This window comes from Tilletiaria anomala (assembly GCF_000711695.1).
Source record: "Tilletiaria anomala UBC 951 chromosome Unknown K437scaffold_70, whole genome shotgun sequence".
Classification (NCBI taxonomy): domain Eukaryota; kingdom Fungi; phylum Basidiomycota; class Exobasidiomycetes; order Georgefischeriales; family Tilletiariaceae; genus Tilletiaria; species Tilletiaria anomala.
Genome location: NW_013546952.1, coordinates 86,172 through 98,189, shown reverse-complemented (window position 1 = coordinate 98,189; position 12,018 = coordinate 86,172). Strand labels below are relative to the sequence as shown.

The following is a 12,018-nucleotide window of genomic DNA, read 5'->3' as shown; positions in this document are numbered from 1 at the left end:
ACCCCGCAGATCGGCAACCTCACCCTTGAGTGCCTCAACCTGCGCATGTGCGGCGTCCAGCTCACTCTGCAGGTCTCTTGCCACGGCTGTCTCAGCAGCTAGTCTGGCGCTGGCGCTGCTGCGGCTGTTGGTCGACAGCGCACTGCTGCTGCGCGGAATCGTGGCGGCCACAGTCCTTCCTGTGGCCGCTGCCGCTGTAGCCGTTAATGAGCGTGTACCTGTCGTTGGCCGGGTTGCGATGGTGGCTGTCGTCGATGCGCCGGGACGCTTGGCCGCAGTGCTGCTGCCGCCGGCAGAAGGGGCAGGCTTGGCGGCAGCGGCGGAGTTGGCACTGGCGCTGGCACTCCCCAACGGACGCTTGGTTGCTGCTGCTGCTGCTCCAGCACCAGTCGTGCTGCTGGGCCTCGCGCTCGCAGCTGTCGCGGTACGCGCAGCAGTAGTAGTGGCCGCCGTGGCGGGTTTGCGAGCGGCGGCAGATGCGCCTATCGAGCTGCTCGCGACGCTAGACCGCGGAGGGGCAGCAGAAGTCGTCTTGCGGACAGCGGCAGTGGTAGCAGGGGAAGCACCCGTGGTGGCAACCGAGGGACGGGAGGACGCAGCTGGCTTCCGGGCTGCTGCTGCCGCTGCCGCTGCGCTGGTGGAGGTGGCCGTGCTGAGCTTGCGGGCAGCGGAGGCGGCGCCAGTGCTAGTGGCACCCACAGTGGTGGTCCTAGTCCCTGCGACGCTTGGGCGCGCAGCAGAGCCTGCGGCTGTGCCTGTGAGGGGTCTGACGACTGGAGAGGAGGAAGGAGCGGCCGTGCTGCTGCGGCCTGTCGGTGCAGTTGTCTTGGGCTTGGCGGTGGCAGGAGCAGCGATCTTTGAAGCGGTGGCAACAGCAGCAGATCTACTCGGAGTCAAATCCGCAACAGGAGCAGCGCTGACAGGCGGCGAGCTGGGCGCCTCTGCCGCGGCGTGCGCTACCTGCTCTGCGGTGGGTGAGGCACCTGCAGCCGCCTCGATCGCTTGGCTATTTGCGTCAACTTCTGCATCTACCTGAGAAGAGGAGAAAGAGGGCTGCTTGGTGCTTTCGCCCTCGCCACCGTGTCCTTGCGCCCCGTCGTCCTCCACCTCTAGCTGCGGCTCTGGCTCGGTTGCGCCCTCAGCGGGCGGAGGCGGAGAGGCGGAGGTCTGTGGCTGCGGCTGTTCTTCGTTGTCAGCCATGGTCGTTGTGACACGGCACTCTGAGGGGGAAGGGAGGGAGGAATGATGGCTTTGGACCAGGTTACCGGACAGGGCGAGCCGGTGTTGCTCGTGTATGGGGTGTACACAGGAGGATGAATGCGGGTCGTGCTGGAAGAAAGCAAGTCTCTATATATGTGTTGCGTGTTGTCGACTGCTGTTGATGGTGCGCGCGCGTGTGTGGCGTGTGGCAGTAACCCTAACTCTGGGACATACTTACGTAAGCATCGATTTCGTGGCCCCCTCCTCTCTCTTCCTCAGACCCATCCTAATGGAATTGAATAGCGTGTAACAGCTATATCAGTGGGTAGGGTTCGGACCCCCAGGCTTGTTGGCTGGCTCGCCCTCTTGGCAACGGAGATCTCCTGCGCATGCTGATCCCTGGGACACTTCACAGCCTGGGACGACGCCGAAAACCTCGAGCCTGACTGTGAAGCCCAGCTCGGCGATCGATCCCGACGGTTGCCTCGGCTGCCGCTCTATTCCCTGCCGCTGGTGCCCACCCGCTCCCCCAGCGTCAGCCACTGCCCCCGCTCACCGCTGACACAGATAGGTACACGCAAGCTACGGTAGATCGGATAGAGACCGCCCCGCACATCCCCCGACCTGGACCCTTTTGCAGCCAGCTCCCGCCTGTAGCAGACGAGTGATCCTTTGCAATGTCCAGAGCGGCACTCAACGCTGCCGCGCTCCTCGCGCCACCTAAGTCAGATCCCGCGGCGGTCGCGAGACAAGCCAACAGCGCAGGTGATGCATCGTCGTCGCCCTCGTCGGCTGCAGGCGCGGAGGCAAACGCCATCCCGCAAGGCGACGAGGTGATCGAGGAGGCGATCACCGTCAACCAGCGCGCGCTCATCGACAAGATTCTCGCCCGCTACGCCGCCGAGTTCACCGTCTTTCGCGAGCTGCTGCAGAACGCTGACGACGCAGGCGCCGAGTGCTGCCAGCTGCGCTTCGACACTCGCGCTGATCTCGGACTAACAGAGGACCTTGAGCGTTCCTCGACCGGTGTCAACCGCAAGCAGCCCGACTTCAAGGCGCCGTTACATCACTGGACGTTCAAGAACGATGGCAAGGTCTTCGGCGCGGACGACTGGAGTAGACTGAGGGTAAGCAAATGAAGACTCGCATCTGCATGTAGGCATGAATGCGAGACGCGATGCTGAATCGATCCAATTCTCCCAGCGCATCGCCGAAGGTAATCCTGACCCCGACCGTATTGGCGCGTTTGGCGTCGGCTTCTACAGCCTTTTCTCCATCTGTGAAGAGCCGATCGTCTCTTCCGGCGACAGCCTCATGGGCTTCTTTTGGAAGGGCGATGCACTCTACACGCGGCGCGCCAAAAATCCCGCCTTCCGTTCAAGAACGGCGCCTCAGTCACATGGGCAATGGCAGAGGCACGAGCAAGGGCAGGATGCTGCTGACTCACCGCTGCCTGACGACCAGGCCGACTCGGACACGAACCCCTTCAACGGTCTGCCGTGGACGACGTTCCACATGCGCCTGCGCGAGCCGGCACCGCTGCCGGACACACCCATGGCTCTGTGCCGCTTCCTTGCGACGTCGCTGACGTTCACCGCGCGCGTCCGCCACGTTGAGCTGTACTGGAACGACGCTTTGTTGCTGCGAATCCGCAAGGCGCTCGCCCCGCCGCAGCCGATGCGCATGCCACCGCACCTCAGCGCTGTGAGTGCCGAGCGCACGATGCGCGTCGACACGCTCGGGGCCGCTTGCGTCAATATGCACGCGCGCGTCGCTCGCGCCGTGCTCGCAGACGACGAAGAGCGCCGCTCTGCCAAGGCGAGCCGCCTCGCTAGCCTCGCCAGTAAGCTGACCGGCGCCGGGCCCGGCGGCGCTGCTGCCGCCGCCGCCATGGCCAGCACGTCCGCTGCCGCTGCCGCCGGGTTCCTGGGCAGCGCACTCGGAGGGAGGAGCGGCAGTAGCGGTGGCAGCAGCATCAGTGGGTTCCTGAAGAGCGCCTTTGGTAGCGGTAACGGTAGCGGTAGTGGCGCAGTTGCCCAAGGGACCAAGAGCTCTTCGTCATCATCACAAAAGCCGTCAGCGGCAAAAGTACCATCTGCACCTACAAGCGACAAACAGAAGCTTCTGCCCAACGGCAACGGAGAAGTAGCTGCTGCTGCTGTTCATAATGAGGGGAGAGCGGCCTCTAGCGCTTCCGCTTCGGAAAAGGCCCACACCTCGCCCTTCGACCTCGTCGAGTCGTCCGTACATCTGCGCATCGCCACAGCGACCGTCATCGTCTCGGTGGACCGCGCCTTCGAACGTGAGATTGAGCGCAGCACCAAGAAGCCACCGCCGAAACGCACACAGCTGAGCCTGATCTTCACCGGCAAAGACGAGTACGACGCGTCATTCCAAGATACCCCTGACGGCAAGGTGGATGGCGCCGGGGGTGGTCTGAATAAACAAGCTAGCGGGGTGCGACAGATCTTCGATGGCCTCATGCCGCGCCTGAACGAGCTGGGAAACGTCTTCATCGGCTTCCGGACGCACCAGACCACCTCCTTCTCGGGCCACATCGCCGCACGCTTCATCCCGACCGTCGAGCGCGAGTCGATGGACTTTGTCGACCGCTACTGCGCCAAGTGGAACCTCGAGCTGCTCAGCATCGGCGGCTACGTTGCCCGCGCCGTCTACGAGGCTGAGCTCGCAGACATTGCGCAACTGTGGACCGAGGGGATCGGCACCGACACAAGCCCCGCGGACGGAAAGGACGACAAGAGCGCTGAGTGGCTGCTCGCGCGCGCGCTGCACATCATGCGTTTCTTCACCTTTCGCCCCTCATCACCGTCGTCACGCGTCCAGAAAACGCTCGAGGCGTGCTTCTTCTCCTGTGCGCGCCAGAGCACCATCACGCTCATGTCCACCGTCGGCCCCAAACACTCGGCCGCTGTGCGCTACCCGAACGCCGTGCTCGCGCAGTTCGTTAAGGATCTCCCGACGCTCCCGTTCGAGCACGTCGAGCAGGCCGCAGGATTCGTCGCGCAAGTGCGCAGCCGCGCGCTCGTGCAGGATATCATGATGGACGACGTCTTCACCGAGCTCACGCAACGCGCGCTTGCGCCGCTCGAGATGGTTGCATGCTTGCAGTGGTGGATCAGCGTCGCGGCACATCCCAGCTATGACGCCGGCCTACGTGCCCGGCTCGTGCAGAGCGCTATGTGCCGCATCCCACCGTCGAACGATGCCGCGGGCATGACAGAAACGATCCAACCGCTAATAAATGTGCGATACTGGCTCAACCCTGCGCGCATCCCTTCCGACGTCCCGCTTCCTCAGACCTGCCTTGCGTACGCCGTAACAAGCAATCTCAGCACGAACGAGCTGCTGCATGTCTTTGGGTGGCAAGAGCTGCCTGTCGACATTTGGGTGCAGCACATCATAAGCATCAGCAGTCATTCAGGCGCCGGTGGGAGCGCGCCGGACACGGACGTGTGCACGAATGCATCATTCTGTGAAAAGTTCTTTAGCATCCTCGCGCGTGCCTGGGGCTCCGTCTCGGCAGAGCGGCAGAAGATCATCGCCGACATGCTGTCCCGCGTCGCTTGCGTGCCGACCAAACAAGGAATTAAGCTGCCGAGCGATGCGTACTTCGCCAACGTGTCGCTTTTCGAGGACCTCCCAATTGTCGCATTCCCTGCCGCGACAGTCAAGGGCAACCTGGAGAAGCTCTTGACAGCTCTACAGGTGCGCAAGCACGTCGAGCTGCAGATGATCTTTGACCGTCTCATCTCCGCCGGCAACTGGTCGCATGTCGATCTGCTCGCGTACCTCGCAACCAACAAAGGCAGCTTGGCAACCCTGGAGAAAGACCGGCTCATCAAGACTGCTATGCTGCCGAAGGAAGGCGAGGTGGGGCCATCTGGTAAAGACGGCAAGCCAAAGATCGTCCGTTATTGTGCTTCCCAGCTTTACGAGCCCACGCTGGCGCACAAGGCCCTGGGCTTGCCTTTGCTCGACTGGCCAGGCAAGCCATGGCGATCAGGCTCAGACGAAGCCAAATTCGTCTTCGAGCTTGGACTGCAGCGGCATCCGCCGCTCGACGAGTTGCTCAAGCTCGCAGCTGATGAGAGTGACCAGCCGCGGAGGGAGAAGGCGCTCGAGTACCTCTTCGAGCGCTTCGACTCTGTCTATCGAAACATTTATAGCTTGAAGGTGGCCTCAGTGTTCTCCTTCGTCCCATGCACAGTGACCGACACGCTGACGCTCAAGACCAGCCCCCATCTTTGCACCCCAATCAACGCGTACACGAACGAGGGAGCAGCCATCCTAGGCTTCCCGGTTGTCAAACAGGACCTCCCTCCTGCTTGGTCAGAGAAACTGCAGCTCCGCAGAGATCCGCCTGCGGCTTTGCTCATGGCCAAGCTTGTGAATCAGCCGACCAAGGAACCGGACCTCGCACGCAAGATCTTCGAGTACCTCTCGACGTGCACCGAATTCACCCTGAGTGATTTCAGCGTCCTCGGTCAGGCCGAGTTCATCCCTGTCAAGCAGCGGATCCGAGGAGCAGAGGAGCATGAAGTCATTCTGGCTGCTCCAACGAGTTGCTATTTTGGCGGAGAGAGCGAGACCCCGCAGTTCAAAGACATCTTCCTCTACTGCGACTATGGTACGAAGGCTGGCGCCTTCCTGCGAAACTGTGGTGTCAGCAAGGAACCCAGCATCGAAGAGGTCGCGCAAAAGCTTGTGGCTGACCCCCAGAGGTTCTACACTATCCTCGGCGGCCCAGACGCGTACAAGACCATCCTTCGACAAATTGCTTCCAACTGGAATCGCATCCGCAGTCCTCTACGCTCGCAAATGAAGCGCTCGCCATTCTTACTTGGAGCCAAAGCTATGCCAGCGTCAACGACAAAGTCGACAAGTCTGATCGACATCGACGAGGACGATGACGCTGACGTGGACACAGGAACACTAGTCTATGACCTGAAGAGACCGGACGAAATCGTCATCGACGATGACGCTACCTCTCGTATGCTCTTCGCATCCAGTCTTTATTTTGCTCCGCATGAAGACCTGTTGGAGGAGAATCGTGAGTGGCGCGCAGTACAGTTCTGCTCGAGCGCCAGAACTGAAACCTGTTGCTTGTACATTTGCAGTCTACGGACAACTGGGCTCTCCCCGTCTCAGCAGACTGATCGAGGAGCGTTTCGCCACTGCGGGGCGAGTAATGACTGGCACCAACCTGGCGACCGAGGTGAAGACGCTCGTCCTTGAGCGTACACCGCTATTCCTCTTCGAACAAAAGTCGATTGGCCGAAGTGAAATCAGACACGATTCCGAATGGCTCAAGAAATTCCTCGATGTGGTGGAAGTCGATGGCGAGGGCCTGCGTCATACGCGAACGCTTCGATTCGGTCAGCTGCAAGAACAGAATGTACAGCGTGCATCAGCCATGACGGCCCTTAACAACGATCGCCTGGTACTCCACATAGCCTCCAACACAGAGATTGACTGGTTTGAGGTCGCATTCTCCCTCACTCGCCACCTGGTCGCCCGACAACACCTGCAAGAGGTGCTGCTTTACATGACACTGCTGTCGACGTCTCTGCGCAATCTGAAGAGGAGAGGGTATGTGGAGAAAGATCGTTGTGTTTAAGATCATTACTGACATAGTCTCTGTTCTATTCAATCACCAGTTTTCATGTGGACAAGATCTTGCAGCAACGAAAAGCCGATCGAGAGGCCGAGGAAGGCAAAATGCGAGAAGCGAAACAACATGAAGAGCTTGCCCGCCTAGCTGAGCCTACAGAGAAGGATTATCGCAAGTGGACAGGGGAGCTGACCTCCATGTTCCCTGATGCCGAGCCAGCGCATCTTGATGCGATCCTGCGCGCGCAGAAAGACAGCCATCTGCAAAACGCAACAAACACATTGCTGAATACACCCTACCCGCGGAAACCGGAAGGAATGATGCCCGGGCCGCAAGCGACGGCCCACGAGCGGGATTCGGACCACCAAGGCTTTTTGTCGTCATGGCGCAGCCGTTTTATGCAGTCTCGAAAGCCCAACGAGCCGTACTCTTCGCTTGCCGCTGGTACATCTTCCATCGAGCGCAGTGGTTCTGTACCTGGAGGTTGGGGAAGCGAAGGGTCTTTGAATGCAGTTGCTGCAGCTGGACGATCGCAAGGCGTGACATGCCCGCCACGACTACCGGCGCAGAGCGATGTGGTAACGCCAATGGCGAATATCAAGAACAACGTTATCAAGGCTGTGCAGGCTTCGCGACCGGACGCTTCTGAGAGCATCCAGTCCGAAGCGCAAGTGCAAGAAGTGCGAGAAGCAAGCAGCAGTTACTGCGACGTGACTGGTGTGGCGACAGATCTACGGCTCGCGGGCGAGATCGAAGGAATGAGGTTCTTCCTCAGTCCTGATCTGGAGCCCGCTCAGATGCTCTCTGAGAACGGCGAAGCGCTACAACGACTTATCAACACGGTCTACAAACCCATCGGCCGCATCTTCCGCCTTGACCCGCGTGCTTTGAATGTCTTCGCAGACACTTCTGGCCCCAACATTGCTTTCAACCGTGGCGGCACAATCTTCCTCAATTTCCGATACTACAAGGAGTGGCACGATGACCTCGTCAAGGAAGGAAAGCTTTCCGAACCACTGATCTCGACATACTTTTCTGTTGCGCATGAAATCGCGCACAATGTCGTGAGCGCACACAATGCAGAGCACGAATTCTACTTTTCATCGATCTCGGAGACGTTCCTCACAGCACTCATGGAATACATGGCCAGCGTGGCTGCCCAATAGATTCTCGAGCACTCCCAAACTCAATCTGGCCTTGAATCTCCGATGTAGCATACACAACAGCATACAAGTCTATTGGCAATTTGTCCAGAAGAAGCATGCCGACTACCAGAGAAGGAGTTGTGAGGTGATGGCATATCCAAGAGAAGCAGCATTTCACCCTGTGCTACCATTTGCCAGATTTTGGCGGTGATCAGTCGAAGGGGCCAATGGCATTTGGTTCGCTGCGATTTCGAAATGTGGCGTTCACTATATATTGGCGTACAGAGCATACCATATAGCAGGACGACGGCACCACCTCCATCTTGATCTGTCCAGATCCTTCCACTGCCATTCCAATCCTGTTCGGAAAGCATTGCACTGGCGTCAATCCGAAATTGATCAAATCCCGTGCCGCTGACCTGCCATCGATGAGATTGCTCCTACTCCTCTCCACGCTGGTATGGGTGGCCCTGGCTTCGGCTTCGGTGCCTACCCATGCCAATGCAACTGTCCCTCGATGGATGACGCTACCCAAGACACCTAAGCTGCCGCAGCCTTACCAGGAGGGTCGCGTGAAGCGACCCGACGGGACGTCCATCTGGTACGGCAAGTGGTTTGCCCAGCAAGACAGTGCACGCGGAAGGAAACGAGCCGCTGCTCACCCACCGCTGGTTTTCCTTCATGGCGGTCTTGGCGCTTCGACATGGCTGGGCCACCAGATTGAGCATTTCAAGCAAACCCGGAACGTCGTCGCAATTGATTCGCGTGGACAAGGACGCTCGACCTTCAATGATACCATCACGTATGATCTTATGACCGACGACGTCGTCGCAGTCCTCGATCATCTCAACGAACGGAATGCGTCATTTGCTGGGTGGTCTGATGGCGCCATGTGAGCTCTCCGACTATGCCAACCTGTTCAATCTCAATATTGACCTTGCTCTTGCCCCGTCCTCTCCAGCATAATCCTCGATATGCTTATGGTATGTGTCCTCTCTGTTCTAGCTGTAATTGCTAGGCTCCCAAACGCTGATGTGTCATTGCCAACTACACACCGTGCAGCGCCATCCATCTCGTTTGGAGCGAGGCTTTGCATTCGCTGCCAATTACGACATTGCAGGTACGCAGGATGTGACCAAGTCACCCGTCTTCACTGAATACCTGAAGCGCACAGAGAACATTTACAACCGTATCAACCCCTCAGCCGAGTACACAGGCCTGCAGAACAGCATCTTCGACATGTGGGCCCGTGAACCCAACGGGACGAAGGAAGACTTCACGTCTATTCCTTCGGCCGATGCTCGAAGAGTCTGGGTCGTAGACGCCGATCACGAAGAGGCGGTCAAGATCACGCAGCTTTACGATATGAGTGCATGGCTGCCCGATGCCGGTACGATAATTCTGCCTGCCGTGTCCCATTTTGCGTTCATGCAGGACCCCAAGTTCTTCAACCAAGCTCTTGAGGACTTGCTGCAATATCCTTTATAAGTTGCACCCCAGCATATGCGCTTACTCTGTTGCAGTCTCATATATTCTGCCACCTGTCAAAAGCTACCTGGTTGAAGTTTAGTGAGCACTCCCCAGAGTGACCGAATCGGATTATGAGGCACAATCTTTTGAGTGGATGGTTCTAGTTGAAATATGAAGATTATATGGTACACAAGGAGTACAAAGGTATAGTCTAGCACTGCGTAAAACGCCGAGCTCTCAAGATGGTCAAGGCGATTGTGTCCGCGGCGACAATTGCAACGTACTCGAGCCGGTATCAGTCGTTGCAACGTCCACGGCTTCAAGCACACTGATGCGCGCGGTCGCATCGTCTGCGCCATCGTTTCGATTCTCAGCACCCTGGATGTCCACACCGTGATCGTCGAACAAAACGGGGTCGGCATGATTTCCCGACCGATGATGTGAATTCAATAATACCTCGCCTCTTGGTGTGATGTTATACTCGATCGAACTCCCTTGTTGGGACGGTGAATCTAGCGGGTGCCATTGTTTGGTGTAGAAATGGCCCACGTCTGTGATATACGGATTCGTGACAACTCCACGCGTCTCTCGATATTTGATCAGTCGTCGCCGGTACTCTGTAAAAGAGAGTGGACAGGTATCAAGCAGAATAACCCATCAGCGAAGCAAGCTCAAGGCACGTGCGGGAGTAAGGCCAAAGCTTACCATCAGTCAAAAGATGTAATGCTACCATCGTCGCTAAGCATATGCCTGGTTGAATAGTCAAGCAATGATGCCCCTTGCGATCTTTCGATGCACAAGAAGACGTCAGCGTCGATCAGCCTAGGAAACGTACCGACGGGTCGGGCTCACAAATTGACCTGCCATATACGTCCTTGTGACTCTTGGCCAAGCGCGCAAGCGGCTGCTTGGTGACCCCGTTCCTAATTTCGCCCTCCTCTCTATCCACCGCGTACGTAAACTCGAGCTTCTCCGGCTCTCCCACGCCAGGCCCCGCGTCCGCTACTGCCGAATTGCGAAGGACAGCGGTGCCGTAGTAGTCCAGGTCGAACCGGTTGCAGTCTGCCAGGAGCTCCATCAAGGTGATGTTGTGCGATTCCCACGGAAGGCTGCTGGCGCAAGTATTGCTAGCGGGGGAACGCTCGTCGTCTTTGATGATTGAGCTGCCTTCGGCTGGGACCACGTAGTACCGGACGCGATGCACTTCGTATTGCAAAACGTGAACCTTTTTCAGGTAAAACAATGCTTCTCCTTCGGCGTTGGACATGCGGAGCGTCGAGCAACCGGTTGGGAAGCCGAGTGTCTTCTGCGTCTTGAAGCGTGTTACCTTGAAGTAGAGCTCGTTTGTGTGCACATCCCGCACCTCGACCAGAGGTAACCGGCCCGTTTGATTCTGCTTGATGATCACTGTGACCGGCGAGGCGTGCCGAGTGTACTCCTTCAGGATGCCGATCCTTTGCGGCGGTACAGGCTCTGTGAAAGGCGGCGCCGTTTGCAGCCGAGCTTGTTTGTTGCCCATCTCGACCTTGCACCTAACTCCAATCCTAGACGTCAGCTCGAACACAAAGATCCTCCTCGAGACATTCGCCACCCTTGGGGATTGAAGAGGCGAGAGATTTGGGAATGCAAGCCGCGGGTGAGTCGATGTGGGCTGCAGGAATCGACGCCCTCAGATATATCACAGCTAATCCTGCTCGGCCTACAGTCGTCTTCAGCGGGCGTGATTTGTTGTCGACGTGCTTGTTGGCGGTGCCCAAACTTGCCGCAAGTAAGCGATCGAAGGGGCCTGAGAACGTTTCAGTGCACCCTCGACGGCTTGGTAAGCACTAGGTGAAGCAGACTGCATTCAATGTATCAAGATGAGCCCAAGGTGTTTTATTATTATTTACAGACCAGAAAGCTTTATGTCCGACTGAGCAATAAATGACGTTCAAAGTCGGCGACGTCGAGGAGAATAAGATGGAAGATGATGAAAGGGTTATGTACATATACATACTACTGCGGATGTAGTTCCTGTACAAAACGTAGACCATGCCGCATGGTCCTTGATTTGTGCACCACACTCCATACAAACTCCAATTCTACCCTGGAGATTCGGAGAGTAAGGCATAACATGGAGAAGTGACCGCGTAAGAACAGCCCATTAACGAAAGCAGCGATCTCCGGCCGCCGGCGGGATAAACATTAGCTCACAGAAAGTCCTTGGCAGTGCGATGTTGTGGCTCGCAGATATGTAGTTGTACTGTAAATACACTTGTGTCTGTTCCCGTCCGGGTTGCTTATCGTCTCTGCAACGGCGTTCAATCTCTTGACAAGGCACATGGGTACATACAACCACACATACATTCAAACTCTACATACATAAGTTCAACCATAAATACAAATACATACATACATGCATACAAATACACATACACATACATACAAAGACAGATACATACATTAATCGCCGAGTCGTCTACGTCTCCAGCACATTTACGAAGTTATCATAACCCTTTGACAAGACTGTTCTGATTTGCGCGGCTGATTCGATGGACATTCTTTTCCTGAACATCGTGCTGTTCGCCTCCG

General features: G+C 57.3%; 4 protein-coding genes across 4 annotated transcripts; 2 read left to right on the top strand and 2 right to left on the bottom strand.

Moving 5' to 3' along the window:
* On the bottom strand, positions 1 to 1,412 carry K437DRAFT_164930 (uncharacterized protein; the record flags this gene model as incomplete). The annotated part of the gene is made up of 1 exon (XM_013386602.1): positions 1 to 1,412. A coding segment is annotated over exon 1 (1,200 nt), but the record flags the coding sequence as incomplete, so codon positions are not given.
* Positions 1,413 to 1,563: 151 nt separating this feature from the next.
* Positions 1,564 to 8,222, top strand: K437DRAFT_257910 (uncharacterized protein). The gene is made up of 4 exons (XM_013386601.1): positions 1,564 to 2,327; positions 2,404 to 6,271; positions 6,339 to 6,810; positions 6,879 to 8,222. Exons 1-4 carry the CDS (start codon positions 1,878 to 1,880, stop codon positions 7,996 to 7,998), a joined length of 5,910 nt encoding a protein of 1,969 aa, XP_013242055.1. The 5' UTR covers positions 1,564 to 1,877; the 3' UTR covers positions 7,999 to 8,222.
* A 24-nt stretch (positions 8,223 to 8,246) lies between these two features.
* Positions 8,247 to 9,584, top strand: K437DRAFT_275184 (alpha/beta-hydrolase). The gene is made up of 3 exons (XM_013386600.1): positions 8,247 to 8,869; positions 8,939 to 8,960; positions 9,040 to 9,584. Exons 1-3 carry the CDS (start codon positions 8,406 to 8,408, stop codon positions 9,463 to 9,465), a joined length of 912 nt encoding a protein of 303 aa, XP_013242054.1. The 5' UTR covers positions 8,247 to 8,405; the 3' UTR covers positions 9,466 to 9,584.
* A 56-nt stretch (positions 9,585 to 9,640) lies between these two features.
* On the bottom strand, positions 9,641 to 11,034 carry K437DRAFT_275183 (uncharacterized protein). Its single transcript, XM_013386599.1, has 3 exons — positions 10,300 to 11,034; positions 10,153 to 10,233; positions 9,641 to 10,064 (listed from the first exon to the last, which is right to left on the bottom strand). Exons 1-3 carry the CDS (start codon positions 10,964 to 10,966, stop codon positions 9,694 to 9,696), a joined length of 1,119 nt encoding a protein of 372 aa, XP_013242053.1. The 5' UTR covers positions 10,967 to 11,034; the 3' UTR covers positions 9,641 to 9,693.
* Between the last annotated feature and the right edge of the window lie 984 nt (positions 11,035 to 12,018).